The sequence below is a fragment of the Adiantum capillus-veneris genome, chromosome 7, assembly GCF_014529385.1.
Source record: "Adiantum capillus-veneris isolate H3 chromosome 7, ASM1452938v2, whole genome shotgun sequence".
Taxonomy (NCBI): domain Eukaryota; kingdom Viridiplantae; phylum Streptophyta; class Polypodiopsida; order Polypodiales; family Pteridaceae; genus Adiantum; species Adiantum capillus-veneris.
In genome coordinates, this window is record NC_140937.1 from 95,753,913 (window position 1) to 95,776,913 (window position 23,001).

Genomic DNA, 23,001 nt, shown 5'->3' on the forward strand with positions numbered 1-23,001 from the left:
GTGAGAGGAGATTGGTAAGGAGAGTGCTGCTTGAACTTCTTTACTGTGGGTCTTGGGAGTAATTTTTATTATCCTGGAGGTCACCAGGGGGAGGGGAGATTTGATTGCCAAATCCTTCTCTAGGTTCCTATAATGGCTATCAGTATATTTTCATAGAAATTGAGAGACACTGTGCCTTATCGTATGTTCTAAATGTCATCAATGTACTTTAATATACCTCACTATATTTTATGAGATTATGTAGCATACCAGTTATTCTATAGAGGGCAGCAATATAGATGTCTTCTTCTTCATCCTCATCGTTTTGGATGGAAAATGGACAAAAGATTCCTTTCTCCATGTGGAGGAAAGCACATTATGCCTTAAGATTTTTGGCTGCAATCAACTCAAATGAGGATGCAAGGAGGCTGCAATAAATGCAATAGTTTTGTGACTGCACATTGGAGAGGAGTGTGAAGGACACCAGAGCTTGGATATATCACATGTGGAGCTTTCTATTTGCTAATATTGGGACTGAAGCATCCGTGAGTTTTATGCACTAGACACTGCTTTTAACATAACAAGGTGGCTTCTCTGTTAGGCAATGTTGACCTCTTTGTGCTGAATCCACAAATGTATCAAACATCTCATGGAACGTGAACACAGGACCGTTGAGTTTAGCCTACGTACTGCCAATATCAGCCTACTCAGAAAAGCTCTACTCTTGGATGCAAAATCCAGAGACATCCTATTGTCTCAAATCAAGCCAAAATGCTATGGCCAGGTATCTCTTGCGCCATCAGATTTGACCCATAGGTAATAGCAGAAAAATGTGTATGTGCATTGCGCTCTCAATGTAATGAGTGCCACTCAGTCTCACTCAAGACCAAGAGCAACACAGCAGCAGTAAATCAATGAACTGTAGGAAAACCACAAACCAACAACCATAGACCACAGTGTGACTCAATAGACCGCAACAGCGACCCTAGCGATTAAAAACCTGTGGATAATGAGAAGAGAACTGATAATAGGAAGTTGCAGGTGATATGTTTGAGAGAGTGAGAGTGAGCAAGTATCTGTATGACCTTAGCATCAACATATTCTTGGGGTCTCCATTTACATGGTGGCAGACTTTTCGAGAAGCTTGTACATCCTATGCCGATCATTGGGGGATTGATAGACGTGGCCAGACACTATGCAATCTTATGTCACTTTGACAGCATCATTTTCCGGTGCATCTAACTGTAGAGAACCCCCTTATCTTCACAAAGATTGCAAAACTCCAGGCAAGATGTGCTAGCGAAAATTGCAGACGCTATTGAGTCCTTGCGGCAGAGGCCTGGATTCTGCCAATGTGGAAGACGAGGTCAATGATGCTTGCTTGTTGACTTTAGTCAAATTTTAGCCGTGCAGTGCAAAAGAACTCCTTTGGAGGAGAGGCCATTTAGAAGGAGCCTAACCTCAACACGACAGATTCAAGTGAGAACTACTGTGAATCTTACAGTTAGAGAAGGACAATATTAGCCCTAGATCTTGCTTAGCAGCATCTTGGAGGCACTATGGACTGCACAGTAACAGTACAGCCAAAGATTTTCTTCAACTTCATTGGTAGTGAGGTTTTAATGATCCAAGTAGATTCTTGAGAGATCATCATGAGGACACTCTTGACACTAACTTAAATTTCTATGCTGCTCTATCTACAAGAGAGATTATTGCTAATAACACAGTGTATGCTAGATAGCTTGTATGGTCTCATGTTTTGTCCATGGTTGGATTTGCTTTTGATGGTACTCCTGCCAAAGACAAAGACAAAAAATGCATTTGATGCTTTGATGGAAACCTTTATTTCTCTCCAGTAAATTTGTTGGCTGGGAGGTAAACAGAGTACTCATCTGTCGCATGTCACATCCCGTAGATTGCAGGAACTTTTACCTCTACAGAGGTGCATAGAGCAGTTACTAATTGTTGGTAGGATTGGGAACACCACTTGTTTAAAGGTTTCAGTGAGACAGGGTTCCCGCCTTTTTCGTTATGATATTTATGCCAAGATCCTTTCTTAATTCATTTGTGGGATCAAGTGAGACACATTATAGCGTTTACATTGCCTCTCAAAGCCAGAGGAGAAATCTTGTTGATCAATTTTGCAGGACGATGAGGAGAGTTTTGAGGCAGTCGAAATTTCCTTAAACACCACCTTTTGCTTACCAGCAGATGCCAAGATCAACTAGAAAGCTCTGTTTGTTTTGAAAGATCAAGATTCTACGTCCACTTCGGACCAATATTCAGGCTTTAAGTGGATAGAGAGGGGCGGCCAGACCATAATTTCAGGCTCGCTTTGATATCACTATAGAGCCACAGTCCATGCCTATGAAACTTAAAATGAGCCTTTAGGTCTTGATGATAATGTATTAAGGTCATGAGAAGAATAATATTGAGATATTTACTCTTTGTCACTATAAATGCTATATTAAGAGACTCAAAAAAAGTTATGATTTGAAAATATCACCAGAGCTTAAAGCAGTTTTTCAACTGAATATTGGAGTGTTGCTTGTCTGGTGCTGGTGATGTGGGAGGGACTGCAATAGAAAGTTCTAAAGAGTAAATTACAACTTTCTGTGAGAGTACCATGGGATATGGTCGTTAGGTAGGCCAAGAAGTGCAGATACTTTAGGGATTCCCTTTGGATACTCCAGGTACATGTACGTGGAATCTTTTGGGGTATTTTGCAGAACTTGTGGCGATTAAAGCTTAGCTCCTCAACCAAACCTCCATATTCTCAATCTCCTCTAGAATATCTCTCCTTACTTCCCCCGTCCTCCATTCCTGGTCCCCACTTCCGTCACCTTTGGCCATTCTCATTACCAGTCCCATTCCCATTTCATGTTTCTATGACTCCAAGGCTATGGCCCGTGTTTGTGTAGGCAGACAGAGAGGGAATAAGTCAGACAACCTCTGCCCGTGCTCCTACCAAGTGGCATCTACTATTAATTGCCGCAATTTTTATGACAGAAATTGCTTGCATAAAGCAACTTCATCAATACTGTCAATGGAGACTGGGGATCTAAATATCAGAAGACACCTAGGCTGCTTAGTGACTACCAAGTCTGATCAGGCCCCTGCTATGTCATATTTGGGTGGGACCCTAGTGCAATGCCTTGCAGGATCAACCAAAGCTTAAGATCTCATTTGTCAGATTGCTTTGCAAAAATTTCCTAATTGTAATATGTTCTCGAAGGACATATTCAACAATACTTACTTCTTTTAGTGAATCTGATGCAACTGTGGCAGCCATTCTTGATGCAAAAGTTGTTTTTTCAGCCACCGGAAGCATATTATCCAATTTCTTTTGTTCCTTCCGTCTTTTCTCAAGACCTCTAATTCTAAAAAGTTCCTCATCATCTGGCATAACAAATGGCATCTTGGCCCATTCCCTGCCACAACAGGAAAGCACAAAATTTTTCAGCCAGACATTTAGACCAATAGCACTGTTTTCATACACAATAATAATGCCAGAATAAGACAGTAAAATTTGTTCATGTTATTTTGTAACACTCACTCATCAATTGTCTCTGCTGGCTTATGGACATGAGGAGGAATAATGGAGTCTGAAGTATGGGGTCCGGTGGCACCGCATTCAGCTCCATGACCACTTGTCTATTAATACAACTTGCAATCAATAGTCAACTACTTGAATAGAATTCTCATAATTAGCAAAGTTATAACTAAAGAAAATCAACACCTAGACTTTCTAAACGAAAGGCACAAAAACATTTTCTCATGACATGCATATTATCAAAAGCACAGTTTTCAGGTAATCGCCAAAAGCAACCATCACCAATTGGTGATATGACACAATTATATGGCAGGGTGCTGACACATAGAAGCACATGTGGCATTGAAGTGATATCAACAGGAATTCGTTTGCGACAATGGCAAAATGAGTGAAGCATGATGTGTTGGGCTGGATGAAAAGCAGTAGCAGATGATCAAGTGGCACAGCAGAAGGTGGCCTGACCGTTCTGATAATGTGGCATATGGATGGTGGCATGGCCATGCTGATGATGCAGCACTAGGGATGGCAAGGAAGAATTGCTGATGTGGCAGACGGTGCATGACAGCAAGATGATGGCATGGAAGCTTTTCATGCGCCTGCGCCTGCACCCACAGATTCATACACCTCATACACATGCTTTGTCTATAGAGCTGTTGTAAGAAGTAATTTTTTTTAAAGCCACGGACATTTAATTGCTTTTAAGCAACATAGAAACTATAAAGGAGAAATCCATATGCTCAGTTTGTAACAAACACGGTTTGAAGTAGATCTTCTCGACTCAAAGAGACTGTTGTCACTTACTTCAGATAAAAAATGCCGCCAGGGGCCTACCTTAAGGGCCAATAGTCTCTGAAAGGGAAAATCTGCTCTCTGTGCTGGTGATTGCGTCTTTCTCTGAGTGATCCATGTCCCTGCCAACTGAGCACCTTTATCCCCATCGCTGTCAATGTAATCAGAAACCTCATCCACATACATACCGAAAAGAGTAGGAGGGAGCGGGCAGCCCTGCTTCACTCCAATAGTGGAGTGAACCGGTGTAGAAAGTCCCTCCGAGGTGCGCACATGCCCTACTACTGATCTGTACAATGCCATGATCCCCCGGAATGAGTTCAGTGGGTACTCCCATTTCCTGTAATCTGCGCATCAGTCTAGCTCTGGGTACCGTGTCAAAAGCTTTGCGGAAGTCCACGAAGCTACAATAGATCCGTTTCCCATGAGATCTGCCTTCCTCGATGATGGCCCTGAGTGTTAGGATATGGTCAAGAGTAGAGAAGCCTCTCCTGAATCCTGCCTGCCCAGTTGCACGTATTCCTTCCCTCTCTGCCCATCTACTCAGCTGTTGCTCAAGAATGGATGCACATTGCATACAACCGTGCCAGTGTGTGGCCAATCATAATAGTTCGATAGTTCCCAAGCTCCATGGGGTCTCCTGATTTGAAGATAGGTACTATCGTAGATAGACTCCAAGTGTCCGGTAGGCCCTCACACATGGCACGGTTAAACATAACTGCTAGAAGCTCAGCTAGTAGGTCTTTGGCATGCATGAAATGCTCAGCCACTAGTCCCTCATGATTATATGCTCTCCCAGTCTTCATCCTGTCAATAGCTTTCTTCACCATTTCAGCGGTGAAAAAGACACATGCGTGTGGGCATGGATCGGGGGGGTTGGGGAGGGGCGGCTGTCCAGGTACTGTGTACAAAGATGATGCGTACTGACCCCCCCCCCCCCCCCCCCCCCCCCCCCCCCCCCCCAGGTCTCTGTGGAGGAAATAGCAGGGGGGGGGGACTGCTCATGAAAGAGCCGCCACACCTCACGCGAGTCCTGGCTCAAGAATAGCTGATACAGATCCTCCTCGAGTCGAGCCAGAAAAGCCCTCTTCTTCTGCCGCACCAGGTGTCGGAAGTCAATCTGTGATTGTCTGTGAGTGATGTCCCCCAACAGCACCTTCCTCTAAAGTTTGGTTCTAGTCTGGCGGCACTCCTCATCGTACTAGCTGTTCTGAGGCATGCTCCATGATCGGCGGTTCTGCTCAGGTTGGGTGTGTGGGTATGCCTCTGCTGCTGCCTCATGTAATGTATGTGTCAGTATAGTAGTTAGCTCCTCCAGAGGTCGCCCCGGGTTCTCAGTGCATAGGCGTGTGTAGATTCCGTCCATGTATACAGAATCCGTCTCCCGTGTGAATGTGTAGCGAGTAGGGGCTGCTACTCGTGGCCTGTGTGCTACACTGAACTGGAAGGAGATGGTCATTGACACCAGAGCATGATCCACTGCCACCCCGACCGGTCTGGGCCCAACTGTGAGATCCTGGATACTGGAGATGAGATTCGGTTGTGCCATGACATAGTCCACCGTGCTGGCTCCATGTCAGTGTGGGAAGCATGTAAAACCTCCCGTAGCAAGAAATCTCTGTAGGCCGTTCAAGATGGCCAATCCATGTGCAGTGCCCATGTCTATCAGGTGTTGCCGATACTCAGTATATTCCATATCGTGTGATAGTCTGGAAAGGCCCGTCTCTACCACATCTAGCTCTCTTAACATCTCCTCTGAAGTATCATAAAACACTGCCTGGTGATGGGCAGTCCTAGCATTGAAGTCCCCGAGGATGATAATGTCACCGTCCCTAGAGAACTCCCATATGTCATCATCCAAAATAGAGAAAGGGGACTGTCCTCTGGGTGGTGCATAAACTGATGTACTCGAGGGAAAGTAACAAATAGCTAGATAGAGGTCTCTGCTTTCAGTCTCACCCACATGTACCTAGCCTGCTCGCCCTTGCGGGCTATATGTATTAGTGGTTGCAGATCCTCTCTAAATAACACTGCCACTCCTCCCGAGCCCCGTCCTCTGTGTTCTGAGCGTGTCTCCTGTCTGTAGGTTGTCTCCCACCTGTATCCACTGAAGTGAGGCATGGATTGCCCAGGGGCCTGGTGTGTCTCAGAGTAAAAGATGATGTCTCTTCCAGTAAAGCTATCCTCAAAAGCACCCACATCAAGACAATAGATCCATTGCAGTTCCAGGCAGCTACTTTGAGTGTGGTCCCATAAGTCTCGCACCGTCATGTGGAGCATCACTCAAGTATTACCACTTTTCCGTCTCGGTAAAAAGCGATCTTGCCTTTTCCCCTTGCCGCTCTAATCTCCAGCATTACTTCCTGCATATGAGCGATCTGCGAGAGGGTGAGATCATCCCCGAGAAAGATGCCAGTCTCTTTAAGAGTTGGTCTTTTCTTCAAGAATGACTTCTTTGCTTCCATGGAGGGAAAACGGAGGATGAGTGCTCTTTCTTTTGAGGTTTCTCCACTGCCTCCATTTTTCTTTATGTTGCCCACTCTCCATGCCCTTGTGTGTGTCGGCTCATGGATCCCCATCAAGGCTATGAGTTCTTTTATTTCTTCGTTCACCCTTCTCCTCTGCTCCTCCTCTAGTGTCTGGTTAATGATGTTGTTGGGTGTGGACGTGTGCGTTATCTCCTTGTCTTTTCCTTTCTTGGCCACCTTAATCCATTTCTCGGCTTCGTCCGCCTTCTGTTGGGTTTTGGTAAGAACATCCACCCAAGAAGTCGTCATTTCTTTGTGTTGTTCTTCTCCCTCTTTGATGGCCCGTACTTGTTCTTTGATCGTGTTGATTTCTTCGATTACTGAGGGTTGCAGTTTGCCCTCTTCCAGTGTGTTTCTTGATCGGGCTTCGGCGAGTTCTTTCTTGAGTGACGCGATCTCTTCCTCTTGGGTCGTCACCCGGTCTTCCAGCGTGCTTATCTTGCTCTCTTGGATCAGCACACGTCCTTCGAGCATGTTTATTGTGCCCCAGAGATTGCGGTTCATCTTGGTAATGGTCTCCGTCATTTCCTCTTTGCATTTTTTAATGGCATCCTCTAGGGGGTCTGCTTTAGCGTTCCTCTTCCTCATGCTTGATCGCTGTCCGCAAGGGGGTTAGATGTACGTGTGCACCCACCCTAGCAACGGGCGCGGCAGTTGGGCGTGTGGGGGAGTCGTCCGCAAGGGAGTCGCTAGATGCACGTGTGCACCCACACTAGTGGCGGTCTCGGCGAGTGGTGGAGCGCGAGGCGGTACGGCCCGAGGGAGATAGCGATAGTTACAGATTGGAGAGAGAGAGAGAGGGGGGGGGGGGGGGGGGAAGTATGGAAGATAGAGTGGGGGGGAGGGGGACGGGCCAAAAAAATAAATAAAAATAAATTTTAAAAAAAATTACTCCCTACGTGTAGAGGATGGACATCCTATGCGTGAAAGAAAAAACAGGGAGGGGTAGGGGGGGGGGAGTATGGAAGATAGAGTGGGGGGAAGGGGGACGGGCCAAAAAAATAATAAAATAAATAAAAATAAATAAATAAAAAATTTACTACCTACGCGTAGAGGATGGACATCCTACACGTGAAAGAAAAAAAAGGGGGGGTAGGGGGGGGGGAGAGAAAATCTACGCGTAGGAGAGGGTGGGGAGACATATTACGCGTAGAAGTTGGGGGGCTAGGGCAACGGGCGCGCGGGGGTGGGGTGGGGGGGGGGGAGAGAGAGCCATGAGCGGGTGCACAGCAGGGCGCCACGGGGGTGCAGCGCGCAGGGGAGGCAGGGCAGCGGGCGCAGGGCAGGGCGGACGAGAGGGTGCAGCGCAGGCAACGGGGGCACGAGGGGCAGCGGGGGCACGGGCAGGGCAGCGAAGGCAGCGGCGGCGCGAGCAGGGCAGAGAGAGACGCAATCCCCGCTGCCTTGCCCTGCTCGCGCCCCCACTGCCCCTCGCGCCCCTGCTGCCTGCGCTACACCCTCGCCCCGCCCTGACCTGCCCTGCACCCGCGCGCCCGCTGCCCTGCCCCCCTGCTGCCCTGCCCTGCTCGCGCGCTGCACCCCCGTGGCGCCCTGCTGTGCACCCGCTCATGCGCTCTCTCTCTCTCCCCCCCCCCCCCCCCCCCCCCACGCCCGCTGCACACTGCCCTAGGCCCCCAACTTCTACGCGTAATATGTCTCCCCCCTCTCCTACGCGTAGATTCTCTCTCTCCCCCCCACCCCCCTTTTCTCTTTCACGCGTAGGATGTCCATCCTCTACGGGTAGGGAGTTTTTTCTTCTTTTTTTTTTTCGCCCGCTCTCCTTCCCCCCACTCTATCTACCATACTCCCCCCCCTCTCTATCTCCAACCTGTAACTACCGCTATCTCCCCCGGGCCGTAGCGCCTCGCGCTCCACCACTCGCCAAGACCGCCGCTAGTGTGCATGCACACGAGCATCTAGCGACTCCCTTGCGGACGACTCCCCCACACGCCCAACTGGCGTGCCCGCTGCTAGGTTGGGTGCACACGTACATCTAACCCCGTTGCGGACGGCGATCAAGCATGAGGAAGACGAACGATAAAGCCGACCCCCTAGAGGATGCCATTCAAAAATGCAAAGAGGAAATGACGGAGACCATTACCAAGATGAACCGCAATCTCTCGGGCACAATAAACATGCTTGAAGGACGTGTGCATCAATCCAAGAGAGCAAGATAAGCACGCTGGAAGACCGAGTGACGACCCAAGAGGAAGAGATCGCGTCACTCAAGAAAGAACTCGCCGAAGCCCGATCAAGAAACACACTAGAAGAGGGCAAACTGCAACCCTCAGTAATCGAAGAAATCAACACGATCAAGGAACAAGTACGGGCCATCAAAGAGGGAGAACGGCACAAAGAAATCACGACTTCTTGGGTGGATGTTCTTACCAAAACCCAACAGAAGGCGGACGAAGCCGAGAAATGGATCAAGGTGGCCAAGAAAGGAAAAGACAAGGAGATAACGCCCACGTCCACACCCAACAACATCATTAACCAGACACTAGAGGAGGAGCAGAGGAGAAGGGTGCGCGCTTTACATGTGAGAATTTGCGGTCTTAAAGACAAAGGCAATGTGGACGAAGAAGTAAAAGAACTCACAGCCTTGATGGAGATCCATGAGCCGACACACACAAGGGCATGGAGAGTGGGCAACATAAAGAAAAATGGAGGTAGTGGAGAAACCTCAAAAGAAAGAGCACTCATCCTCCGTTTTCCCTCCATGGAAGCAAAGAAGTCATTCTTGAAGAAAAGACCAACTCTTAAAAACCGCGAGAATGTAGGGGTTTGAGCAAAAACGCCAAGTGATGAACACCGGATGCGGAGAAGGTAAGGTGAGGGCTGTAAATGCACCAAAACAGGTTGAAAATCTGCAGGTAAGTGATCGGGAAATCGTTGGTAATAGTCACAAATGTTCAGATCCCAAGTAGGAAGACCAAGGGGCAAGGAGCAGGGCTCCGGCTGTCCAAGATCTGCAAGAAGAAAACGCTGAAGTGAAGGTTAAAAAACGCTGGTCAAATGGTGTCCTGACTGCCACGAAAAAAACGCTAGGAATGCTGGCTGCTGTCCTGCCCAAAAACGCTAGGGTATAGGGCTGAAAAACGCAGATCAGTGGGCTGCCGTCTTGCAAAAACGCTAGATCCACAGGCTGGCTGAAAAATGCTGATGCAAGGGAGTCCCTCCTGCAAAAAACGCTAGGGCAAGGATGGGGAAAAACGCTGGCGCAAGGAGAGCGCAGGTAGTCGCGATGAGGCAGAGGAAGGGAGGGCGAGAGCAGAGGTTGCAGACGATGATACAGATCCACAAAACGCTAGGGCTGAAGCACAAAACGCTGATCCCAAAAAAAAACTCTAGTGGATCTGAGCAGGTCTTCGCGATGGAAATCTCCGCAGTGTCCTCCCAGGTGTAGGCGATGGCAGATCCAAGCCTGGAGCTCTGATACCATGTCAGAGTGAGCAGCGGAAGGTGGAGAGAGAGAGAGAGAGAGAGAGAGAGAGAGAGAGAGAGAGAAATGAAATGAAATAAAATGTTATATTAACGTCTTCAAAAGGCCATAGTGACCTATGAGACCAGAAACTTACAAGGTGGTGGATCTGATACAAAGTCAGAGTAACAAAATAACAACAGTACAAAACAAAGATATATACTATGGGATCCTAGATTGATCGATGTGAACTGAGCAAAAATGGGGGGCCGGCTTGCTGGGATAGCTGAATCACAAGAGATCTAGCATCGGTCGTTGGCGGATCTCATTAATCTCCTCCATGGTTAGTAGTCTGACCGGGCGTCGTGCATGCCTAGGCAGCGTGCTCCGAATCTTCTGACGTAGCCTCCGTCGATGTTGTGTAGACCTCCACAGTCGTGGGCACCTGGATTTCCCCAGTTCAATCGCTCGGTCGATCAGTGTGCCTCTGGTGTGAGACGAGGGGGAGCTCTGCTGTGGGAGTGGCTCTTGCGGCTGTCCCGTGTCTGCTCTGAAGAAGTCTGTGATCTGTCTTTGAGACTGGCTAGCCTCGCCATTCATCAGGCTATCTTTGTGTCTGCGCAGCTCGAGCAAGAACAGACCCAGGCATCTCTGATCTTCGTATCCCATGACTCTTGAGAGTGGTCCAAAACCCTCTCTGAACAAGCAATGGAAGCGGCCTTGTATCTCGTAGTAGACAGGGCAGCGGCATGTATAATGCAGCTCTGTCTCAGGCTCCATGTCACACAAGGGGCATGTCCTGGCCTCTGTTGGTACTCCGCTGTATCTCCCAGTCTCAATCCGCAACTGGTGAGAAGATGTGCGTAACTGGCCAATAGCACACCGTATCCCGTGAGACAAGTGGGTATCCATGTATCCGGGTCTTCTCACAAAACCATCTTCCGTAAGTTGGAGAAGGTGGTCTCTGTAGAAAGCCATCTTCGTGCCCAATTCCTGTGCTGGTTGTATCCATGTCCTCCTGGTGTCTAGCTGGGTCAGGTATTGGCGGATGAGCTTGGTGATCTCTGACTGTGTAAGAGTGAGAGATGGTACTTCAAAGGATAGCTCGCTACTGCTGCACGCTCCCCCCCCCATCGCTGCGCCATCGCTGCCCCTCCTCCCCCCCCCCCTCGCCCTCGCGCTTCCTCCAGCCCCCGCACTGCCCCCCCTCCCCTTCGCGCTGCCTCATGCCACCCCCCGCTGCCCCCCCCTCGCCCTCACGCTGCCTCCCTCACCCTCGCGCTGCCTAGCCCCCCCCCCCCCCCCTTGTGCGTTGCTGCCAGCCACCCTCGCCCCGTGCCGCCCCTTCCCTCCAGCCCGTCCGCTACCTTCCCCCCTTCCCTCCTGCCCGTCCGTTGCCCTCCCCCCCTTCTTGGCCGCTTCTCCCCCACCCCGCCTGCAGCCTCTTGTCTCTCGCTCGCCGCTCTCTCCGTCCCCCCCCCCCCCCGGGTCGTCCTCACTGTTCCCGAAGGTCTTCTACACCTGGCTCTGCAGCATTTCTTCTTCGGACGAGTGCTCGGCGTATTCGGTTGCAGACTTCCTTCACCGTCCGCTTCTTCGACTCAGCAGTAGACACAGATGGAGGCTCCAGCTCCGCCACAGAGAGACTCACCTGAAGCCCCCTCGCCCGACCCCGCTAAGCCCACCATTCGACTTGCTCTTTCGCAGACAGAGCAAGCGAGCCTTGCCGCAGAGGTAGAGCGCTTGCACGCGACTTCTGTCATCTGCAAGGTTCTCAGCACCCGTCCTAGCAGAGGAGAGCTGCGAGACCTTCTCCAGGCCCGCCTTCTCGCAGAGGTGGGCAAGATCTTGGATGTCCAGATTCTCGGACGGGGGTACTACCGGATCGAGTTTGAGACTTCTGAGATGGCCTCCAAGGTCATAGCTATGAGTCCACTAGCCATCCGAGCATCACACGCCCACTTTCGACAGTGGCGACATGGTTTTGACCCGACTTCGGATGTGCTCGTGGAGGAGGCAGACATCCCCATCTCAGTTTGCTTTCCGGGTTTACGGAGGGAGTCCTTCCACTTCTCTCCAGGATTGGCTCCGCCATCGGGACTGTCCTGGAGACACCTCGTACGGCAGCATCAGTAGCTGCCAAGGCGGCTGGCATCACTTCAGTTCGAGTTTTGGTGAGAGATACCCACACGCTCCCGAAGGTCATCCTTCTGCCTCGAGTGAGTGGGGGTTGGTTTAGACAGAGTGTGGAGTACTCGGGTCTCCCGAACCAGTGCTTCATTTGCAGACAAATGGGCCACCTAGCGAAGGCCTATCCACGGAGGAGGCCACGACCTGCACCTCAGCCTCACCCTCAGCCCCAGCCTGCCAAGGCTGGGCCGCAGCCACAGCCAGCGGCACAGCGCACAGATTCAGAGCCATCCTCCGAGCCTTGGGCTCAAGCGGAGGAGGGGTGGCAGCAGGCCCGTGGTTGTCGACACAAGGGGCCACAGCGACAGCCTGGCACTCAGAGTGGCCCTCAGGTGCCTTCTCAGCAGCAGTGGGTTCCCACGGGGAACCGCTTTGGTCCTCTTGAGCAGGAGGAGCCCCCTACGCCAGCCTCCACCTCAGCTTCACCCTCGCCAACCGCCCCACCTTCAGATTTCCCCTCCTCCACATCCCCTCCCCCGCCCTCTGCTCCTACTCCCCTTCTCGCCCTCCTGTCTCTGTCGCCCCACCCCGCTTCTCTTCTCCTCCGCCCCCCCCAGCTCCTTCTCCCCCTCCTCCTGCTCCAGTACCACAGTCGACTCAGGAGACTGGTCCCTCGCCGGCGGCTAGGAGATCTCTTGGCAGCGCCTTTGCCACGAGTCGCCTAGCGAGTGAGGGTCAGCCCTTCTTGCGGCCCCCTCTGCAGATTCAGACATCTTCCCTTGCAGCTATCCCTCGTGGTCTGACGAGCATTGACCTCCAACGCCGCTGGGATTTCTTCGACTACGGGTTCACTCGCTTCCTCAGCGATTCCGCAGCAGACCACGAGGCAGCCTGCTTCAGGGTCCACGCTTTGTTCCTCGCCGCTAGGGGAACAGAGGCCTTGGACTCGGCAGTTGGTTTCTCCTTCCCCCTCTGTGGGAGGACCAAGACAGAGTGGTCCCTAGACTCAGTGGTGGGATGGTTGCATACATAGGTTCTCGAGTTCTCTCACCACATGGGAGAACTTGGAGTTACAGATTTGCTGCAGACTTTGTGGCCTCTGGCCAAGTTTGCGGTGACACCTCCAGACTCAGCAAGATGTAGGCACATTGTGGTGTACTTTTTTGCCGATACGCAGTGTTTGCCTTGCTATGTATACATTCATGAGGACTCCTAGACAGAGGGGGTTGCTTTACGCACGGCTCGATCTGCTTGGGCTTGGGCCAGGCACTCACTGCAGTCTCGCCTATCTAGGGGACGCTCGGATGCGGATTACTCCCCATCCAAGCCAGCCTCGAAGATAGCCAGTCTTGCTGCTGCGGCAGCATCTATTCTCTATCGCTCCCCATGAGGATCGTCTCGTGGAACGTGCAGGGACTAGGTGGGCCCCAGTTTCAACGACAGCGGGGCCGATTGCGTCAGGAGCTTCAGCGTTGCCTTGTGGGAGGAGAGATTGATCTCCTTATGCTTCAGGAGCACCATTTGTCTGAGAGCCGCATTCGGCGATGTGGTCGGATTTTGCGTGGACGGTATGATACCTTTTGGTCAGCTGCTTTTGGACCTGGAGGCATCCAGGGTGGGGTATGTATGACTATTGCGGACTCACTGCAGCAGGCCATTGTGGGCAGAGGGATTATTGTGCCAGGCAGGGCTCAGTGGATTACTATGCAGCTTCAAGGTGGCCTTGTGGGCTTCCTGAACATCTATGCGCCCAATGTGGCGAGTGCTCGTGCAGAGTTTTGGTCACAGATTGTCGAGTCTTTGCCACAGGTTGACCATTGGTGTGTAGGAGGGGACTTCAACATGTTGGAGAACCCTTCTGACAGGATCGGAGGCAGCCATGCTACTGTGCATGGAGTCGAGTTAGCAGCTTGGGAGAGGTTGTGTATGACTTTGAGGGTCTCGGATACATGGCAGCATTCTGGCTTTGTGAGGCCTCCAGAGAGTCTTGCCTTCTCTAGATCGGACCGCAGAGTGGGAGGAGTGAATCTATCGCGGATAGATCGCTTCTACACTAGTGACCACTTCAGTGACTTGGGGGGCTCAATGGGCATCCTGGCAGGGACATCCTTCTCGGACCATGCACCAGTGATCCTCACAGTGGCAGACAGGCAGAGGAGTGGGAGCACTATGCTTCGCATCCCAGAGCGGGTCTTGTTGGACTCAGCACTTAGAGAGAGGGTAGAGGCTCTCTGGACAGAGGGCATGGACAGCCAGGCTCTACCTGCAGACAGAGTGGCCTTAGGCCTAGCTCAGCTTAGCCACTTTTTTCTACAGGAGTCTCTGGCTCGACGGGCTGCAGCGAGAGAGGAGGAGCAGCGTCTCAGACGAGGCATTGCTTCACTACAGAGGATGCAGGAGCAGCATCCAGACAGTCCATGGTTGGAGGAGCAGTTACAGCAGGCTCGACAGGAGCTTGCTTGCACAGAGGAGAGGCGCCTTGAGTTTGCCTTTCACCGACAGGCATCTCAGTGGACTCAGGTGGGTGACAGAGTGACAGGTGCTTTTTTTGAGACAGTGGGACCTCGGCACTCGCATGCCAAGGTCAATCAGTTGAGGAGACCAGATGGGTCAGTTGTTTGTGAGCCCGAGGATATGCGTGCAGTTGCTACTGACTTTTACCGTGAATTACTATCGGCCGAGCCCCAGTCAGAGAGACAGGATGCATGCAGGGAGCAGGTTTGGGCACAGATGCCTTGTCTTGTGACTGAGGAGATGCACCAGAGGCTAGAGATACCTCTTCAGCTTGAGGAGCTGCACACGGCTCTTAGGGCCCTCCCTCGTGGTAGCTGTCCAAGTGAGGATGGGCTGACTCCCAGTTTCTTCTTGGAGTACTGGGACCTGCTTGGCCCAGATCTATGTAGTGCCTTCCAGTACATTCTGCTCACAGGAGTGATGCCGGATAGCATGAGTGAGGGCCTGATTGACCTCATTCCAAAGGAGGGTGGCTCCTTGGATGAGATTGGACAGTGGCGCCCCATCACCATCCTAAACTCAGCCTACAAAATTCTTGCCAAGGCTCTGAGTTTGAGGATTCAGCCACTTTTGGAGAGCCTTATACATGGGACTCAGACAGGTTTTGTCAAGGAACGCAGTATCCTTGACAACATCTTCACCTTCTGGGAGGCTTCTTCCCTGGCACGACTCCGTGGGGAGGACCTTGTGATTCTTCTTCTCGATTTTGAGAAGGCATACGACAGAGTTGACTGGGACTTTCTAGAGGGCACGCTTTGCAGGATGGGCTTCTCAGATGCTTGGATCATAGGGGTGTCAGCTTTGTACAGACAGGCTCACAGTCAGGTGCTTTTGGCAGGCGGTAGAGGTGAGCGCTTCATGCTCACACGATCGGTCAGACAGCGTTGTCCTCTTGCCCCCTTTCTCTTTCTGTTTTATGCGGAGGCGATGAGCAGATTTTTGGTGTCACAGCAGGTTGGTCTGAGGGGCTTAGCACTCCCTATACGGGGAGATGAGCTTCTGGACGCTGAGTTTGCCGACGACTCGGCCTTGTACTTAGAGGGCCAGCATGCCAATTTACACAGATGTGAGCAGGCTTTGGAGACCTTCTGCTGTGCATCGGGCGCACTGATCAACTGGAGAAAGACAGTGGCTTTCTCGGTTGGCAGTGCTCTTGTGCCAGATTGGATGCCAGGAGAGGGTTTCAGGTGGATTCCTCCAGGGACTGCAGTTCGGTACTTGGGTTGTCAGGTTGGTTTGGACTTGTCCCCCGAGCAGCAGATTGCTCCTCTTCTCCTGTCCATCAGGAGAAAGCTGTTACATTGGAGCTCACCATGACTTTCGCTGGCTGGTAGAGTAGTAGTTGCCAACCAGGTGTTGTTGGCGACTATGTGGTACATCACTTCTTGCTGGATCTTCTCGAGTTCTTGTATTAGCCAGGTAGAGAGGCTGATCAGGAACTTCCTTTGGTCAGGTCGTGACACTCAGATTGCCCGAGCCAAGGTGGCTTGGTCGGTCATCACACTTCCTTGTTCTCAGGGAGGGCTTGGGATCATTGATCCAGCACAGCACAGCAGAGCCCTTCTTGGGAAGTTCGTCGTCAGAGGACTTCTTCCAGGCGAGGAGCCCTGGAAGGAGTTCTTGCTACAGAGGCTTCGTGCCAGGGTGCCTCAGTCAGGAGGCCCTTGGCAACCTTCAACTAGATGGATCTTTACAGAGCTTCGCCGAGTTGGTTTGAGCAGGAGACTGGAGGACCGATTTGCTATGAGTTTGCTTCGATCTTGGGAGCTCTTACGGCGTGGCCTAGAGCAGAGACCGCCGACGTGCACGGAGGAGCGCCTACGACAGTCCCTCGTCTGGAACCCCATGGTTAGCACTCAGAGAGGCCACTTGGTTGGGAGTCGGCCTCATGTTTCTTGGGGTCCCATGGCAGCTGGTCCAGCGCTCTCTCTAGGTGACTGGCTAGAGTTCACAGGTTTGTCGGAGGAGGTGCAGGCTGTCCAGCTACAAGGCATGAGAGGGGTGCAGAGCATGTGTCAGGACATCTCAGAGTCAGTTCCAGTTGAGTGGCTCACGCCTCTCGAGCCAGTAGCACCCCGGTGGATGGGAGCCTTCACACGACTGGAGGTTCTCATTCCAGTCAGGGCTTGCTCAGAGACTGTCCCAGCCCTGTTCTTCGAGCTTCAGGGTGGGGGACGCTTACAGCGAGTTGCAGTAGAGGCCCCGCAGGTAGCAGAGTCCTGTTTCCAGAGGATCCGAGTTGTGGGCATCTGTGGGAGGACTGGCGTCTTAGACCCTGACCCAGCAGCTCTTGAGACAGGACACTGGAGGCTACGGGCTTGGGAGTGTTGTCCACTGGCACGAGTACAGTGGGATCCTGGTGAGTGGCTGTGGAGGGACCCCTTCTCTTCTGCAGACCGCCCAGGAGTCCCCTTCTTTCAGTACACTGTTCGGCTTGGACGTCATATACTTGCAGCACAGAGAGAGGCCCGCCCCGTTGCAGCACGTCATTGGCAGGAGGAGGGCCTCACAGTCGAGTTCTTGGCAGCTTTTTGGAAGAGGCTGTGGGACTCAGACAGCCGAGGCGAGTCACCTTGTTTCAGTGGCTGGTCGCACATAGAGCCACAGCAGTAGGGAGCTGGCTTGTGCATAGTGGTCTCTCGGCCACATGTGCAGCTTGTGACCATTTGGTGGAGAGTCAGCGTCACTGTCTTTGGGACTGTCCCTCGGCCCAGCAGGTGTGGCTACGAGTTCTTCGGCTGATGCCTGCTCTCTCCACGGCTCGACAGTACACTTGGGGGGCAGCGGCTTGGTCCACCCTCACGGGCCTGGCACTTCAGTTTGAGCTATCTTCCACCAGCAGGATGATAGTGATACAGGGGGGGCGACCTACACTTCAGCCTGCTACAGAGCTTACTCCACTGGAGTGGTGCAGTGAGAGAGAGGAGTGTTGGGAGCTCATCAGTGGCCTGACACTTTGGTTCATTTGGCGGGCCCGTTGTTTCCGCATCTTTGAGGCTCGCCCTGTGCCACCAGCAGACACTGTTCGTGACTTTTGGCTAGAGCCGATCCATACTCTCAGAGGACAGCTTGAGGGACTACACGGCAACTCCAACCGCATGCGGGAGCGCCGCGAGGCTTTCCTTCGACTCTGGCGCCCTGGGCCTTTCTACACCATAGTCCAGGGGGTGCTCAGATGGCACTACTGTCCACCTGTGTGGCTTTTCCCTCCTCCCATCTCTTGATTTAGCCCCATTGTATATATGCTGTTTTTTCATTGGGAGAGTCTCCCCATCATGCTTGTTGTAGCCCTCTCTTGCAGAGGTGGTTGTAGCCCTATGGGCAGTTTTCATTAACTAATAGAAGGATCTTTTTCTCGGAAAAAAAAAAGAGTGAGAGATGGTGCATCCAATGAGTACTGGAATGGTGACAGCCTGTCTATGCTGAACCCATGCGCCTGAAACCATGATGCCATCTCCCATTACCAGCATGTTGTATCTCCTTGTATAGCTAACTGTCGAGAGGACTCAAGTGCTATGCGAGCATATCTGTCTCTAGGAAGTTCCCTTGTGCGGTTTATGAAGGAGACTGATCTGGTGAGCGCCTCCACCACTAGTGGGGGGGGCGCTAGCTCTGCTCGGATAATGGTCCGTGGTACTGATGCCTTGGCTCTAATGAGCCGGGAGATCATAGAGACAGAGGTTTCTCCATGTTCCCCCATCCGTCTGTGCGACCCGGCCTCCCGCGGTGATCCAATGAAGGTCCCCATATCTCAGCCCTATAGAGCAATGCTGAAGCCACCAAAGTGTCAAAGAGCCAGAGCTTCGTCCAGAGCTCCTGAAACTGAACCTACGAACACATCTTCTCTAATCTACCCACTGCTGCGTGAGCACTAGTTAGTCTAGTCTCTCCTGCTCTTCTGAGTGAGAATGCAGGTCCGCTAAAAACCACTCCAAGGTAAGTGTAAGCATCTGTGTATTCCACAGTCTCCTGGTCGTATGTGAATGTAGGTGCTGACCTCCTGATCCACTGTGGGGTGGTATTAAACACCATAACCTAGGTTTTACCAAGGTTGATAGACAGACCACTTTCGTGGGCAAACGTATGCAAAGCATTCAGTTGACGTTGCATTCCCTCTGGAGATTCGAAGATCAACACTATATCATCAGCATATAACAAAAGTGGAATCCATGTCCCTGCCAATTGTGGAGCTCTATCCCCATCGCTCTCAATGTAGTCAGAAACCTCATCCACATACATACCGAAAAGAGTAGGAGAGAGCGGGCAACCCTGCTTCACCCCAATAGTGGAGTGAACCGGTGTAGAAAGTCCCTCCGGGGTGCGTACATGCCCCACTACTGATCTGTACAATGCCATGATCCCCCAAATGAGCTCTGTGGGTACTCCCATTTCCTGTAATCTGCGCATCAATCTAGCTCTGGGTACTGTGTCAAAAGCTTTGCGGAAGTCCACAAGGCTACAATAGATCCGTCTCCCATGAGATCTGCCTTCCTCAATGATGGCCCTGAGTGTCAAGATATGGTCAAGAGTAGAGAAGCCTCTCCTTAACCCTGCCTGCCCAGCTGCACGTATTCCTTCCCTCTCAGCCCATCTACTCAGCTGTTGCTCAAGAATGGATGCATACAACCGTGCCAGTGTGTGTCCAATCATGATAGTGCGATAATTCCCAGGCTCCATGGGGTCTCCTGACTTGAAGATAGGTACGATCGTAGATAGGCTCCAAGTGTCCGGTAGGCCCTCACACATGGCAGGGAAAAACTCTGCTAGTAGGTCTTTGGCATGCATGAAATGCTCAGCGATAAAGCCATCATGATCATATGCTCTCCCAGTCCTCATCCTGTCAATAGCTTTCTTCACCATCTCAGCGGTAAAAAAAGCACACATGTGTGGGCATGGATCGGGGGGGGGGGGGTTGGGGAGGGGCGGCTGTCCAGGTATTGTGTACAAAGATGATGCATACTGACCCAAAGTCTTTGTGGAGGAAATAGCGGGGGGGAGACTGTTCATGAAAGAGCCGCCATGCCTCACGCGAGTCCTGACTCAAGAATAGCCAGTATAGATCCTGCTCGAGTCGAGCCAAAAAAACCCTCTTCTTCCGCCCCACCAGGCGTCGGAAGTCAATCTGTGACTGTCTGTGAGTGACGTCCCCCAAAAGCACCTCCCTCTGAAGTCTGGCTCTAGTCTGGCGGCACTCCTCATCGCCAGTTGTACTGAGGCATGCTCCCTAATCGGCAGCTCTGCTCAGGCTGGGTGTGTGGGTATGCCTCTGCTGCTGCATCATGTAATGTCTGTGTCAGTATAGTAGTTAGCTCCTCCAGAGGTCGCCCCAGTACCTAAGTGCATAGGCGTCTGTAGATCCCGTCCATGTATACAGAATCCATCTCCCGTGTGAAGATGTAGCGAGTAGGGGCTGCTACCCGTGATCTGTGTGCTACACTGAACTGGAAGGAGATGGTCATCGACACCAGAGCATGATCCACTGCCACCCCAACCGATCTGGGCCCAACAGTGAGATCCTGGATACTAGCGATGAGATTAGGCTGTGCCATGACATAGTCCACTGTGTTGGCTCCATGTCTGTGTGGGAAGCATGTAAAACCTCCCGCAGCAGGAAATCTCTGTAGGCCGTTCAAGATGGCCAATCCAGGTGCAGTGCCCATGTCTATCAGGTGTCGCCCATACTCTGTATACTCCACATCGTGTGATAGTCTGGACAGGCCCATCTCTACAACATCTAGCTCTCTAAGCATCTTCTCTGAAGTATCATAAAACACTGCCTTGTCATGGGTAGTCCTAGCATTGAGGTCCCCTAGGATGATAATGTCACCATCCCTAGAGAACTCCCATATGTCATCATCCAAAATAGAGAAAGAGGACTGTCCTCTGGGTGATGCATAAACTGATGTACTCGGGGAAAGTAGCAAATAGCAAGTAGAGATATCTGTATGTCTCTGCTTTCAGTCTCACCCACATGTACCTAGCTTGCTCATCCCTCCGGGCTATATGTATCAATGGCTCCAGATCCTCTCTAAATAACACTGCCACTCCCCCCGAGCCCCGTCCTCTGTGCTCTGAGCGTGTCTCCTGTCTGTAAGCTGTCTCCCACCTGTATCCACTGATGTGAGGCATGGATTGCCCAGGGGCCTGGTGTGTCTCAGAGTAAAAGATGATGTCTCTTCCAGTAAAGCTATCCTCAAAAGCACCCACGTCAAGACGCATAGATCCATTACAGTTCCAGGCAGCCACTTTGAGTGTAGTCCCATATGTCTCACACCGTCATGTGGAGCGCCGCTCTAGTATTCCCACTTTTCCATCTCAATAAAAGGCAATCTTGCCTTTTCCCCTTGCCGCTCTAATCTCCGGCATTACTTCCTGCATATGAGCGATCTGCGAGAGGGTGAGATCATCCCCGAGAAAGATGCCAGTCTCTCTAAGAGTTGGTCTTTTCTTCAAGAAGGACTTCTTTGCTTCCATGGAGGGAAAACGGAGGATGAGTGCTCTTTCATTGGAGGTTCTCCACTGCCTCCATTTTTCTTTATGTTGCCCACTCTCCATGCCCTTGTGTGCGTCGGCTCATGAACCCCCATCAAGGCTGTGAGTTCTTTTACTTCTTCGTCCACATTGCCTTTGTCTTTAACACCGGAAATTCTCACATGTAAAGCGCGCACCGGTCTTCTTTGCTCCTCCTCTAGTGTCTGATTAATGCTAGTGGGTGTGGACGTGGACGTTATCTCCTTGCCTTTTCCTTTCTTGGCCACCTTGATCCATTTCTCGGCTTCATCCGCCTTCTGTTGAGTTTTGGTAAGAACATCCACCCAAGAAGTCGTCATTTCTTTGTGTTGCTCTTCTCCCTCTTTGATGGCCCGTACTTGCTCCTTGATCGTGTTGATTTCTTCGATTACTGAGGATTGCAGTTCGCCCTCTTCCAGTGTGTTTCTTGATTGTGCTTCGGCGAGATCTTTCTTGAGTGACACAATCTCTTCATCTTGAGTCGTCACTCGGTCTTCCAGCGTATTTATCTTGCTCTCTTGGATCAGCATGCGTCCTTCGAGCATGTTTATTGTGCCCAAGAGATTGCGGTTCATCTTGGTAATGCTCTCCGTCATTTCCTCTTTGCACTTTTGAATGGCATCCTCTAGGGGGTCGGCTTTATTGTTCAGCTTCCTCATTCTTTGATAGAGAGAGAGAGAGAGAGAGAGAGAGAGAGAGAGAGAGAGAGAGAGAGAGAGAGAGAGAGAGAGAGAGAGAGAGAGAGGGGCGGTTGGGGTGGGGGGGGTGGGGGAGACAGCGCGTGGGGGGGGGGGGGGGGAGAGAGCGAGTGAGAAAATGAAATGAAATGTTATATTAACGTCTTCAAAAGGCCAAAATGACCTATGAGACCAATCAGTTACAAAATAGTGAATCTAATACCATGTCTGGGTACAAAAGAACTAGAAAAGAACTAGAAGTGGAACAAAATACTACTACTACTACTACAATCTAAAACTACGTGGGTGTAGCAGCTGATACAATAGGTACCCGGTAAACTGGATGTAACAGTGTGTGAAACAAAGATGGAAGAAATGGTGAGGATCCATCCTCATCTGCACTCTGGATGTCGAGAGAGTATGGCTCGAATCTTCTGTTGTAGTCTCCGTCGATGCTGTGTAGCTCCTCTCCTCAGTCGCGGTCGTCTGTATCTCTGTAGCTCCAATGCTCGGTCGATGAGAGTGCCAGTAGTGGTCGAATGAGTGTGGGACGAGCTCTGCAGTGGTGGCTGCTCCTCTGGCTGTCCCATATCTAGTGAAAAGAAATCTGTAATGTGTCTCTGGGACTGCCTCTCTCTAGCTCTCCCCAGTAAAGTGTCTCTATACCTGTGTAACTCAAGTAGATATAGTCCAAGACATCTCTGATCCTCATAACTCATGACCCTAGATAGAGGACCAAAACCCTCTCTGAATAAGCAGTGGAAACGCCCCCGTAGAAGCAGCACTAAAAAAAAAAGGGGGGGGGGGGGGGGGGGGGGATAGGCGATAGAGTTACAATGCAGAAAACGTAAAAGTAGAGAGCTCAAGCGATAGGCGATAGATTTAAAAAAGGGGGCGATA

At 51.3% G+C, this 23,001-nt stretch overlaps 1 protein-coding gene across 24 annotated transcripts in view; it reads right to left on the reverse strand.

Moving 5' to 3' along the window:
• Positions 1 to 23,001, reverse strand: part of LOC147454260 (cilia- and flagella-associated protein 100-like) — a 131,204-nt gene that overhangs the window by 46,833 nt on the left and 61,370 nt on the right. For 17 of the 24 annotated variants that reach the window (XM_086516276.1, XM_086516278.1, XM_086516279.1 and 14 more), the window contains 2 exons: positions 3,536 to 3,633; positions 3,236 to 3,410 (listed from right to left, as the gene is read on the reverse strand). In XM_086516276.1, the coding sequence (XP_086372402.1) occupies positions 3,236 to 3,410; positions 3,536 to 3,633 (273 nt within the window). Of the gene's footprint in view, positions 1 to 3,235; positions 3,411 to 3,535; positions 3,634 to 3,994; positions 4,135 to 4,363; positions 5,192 to 23,001 lie in introns of those variants that run through there. The other 7 variants (XM_086516285.1, XM_086516286.1, XM_086516287.1 and 4 more) reach the window with 4 other exon arrangements.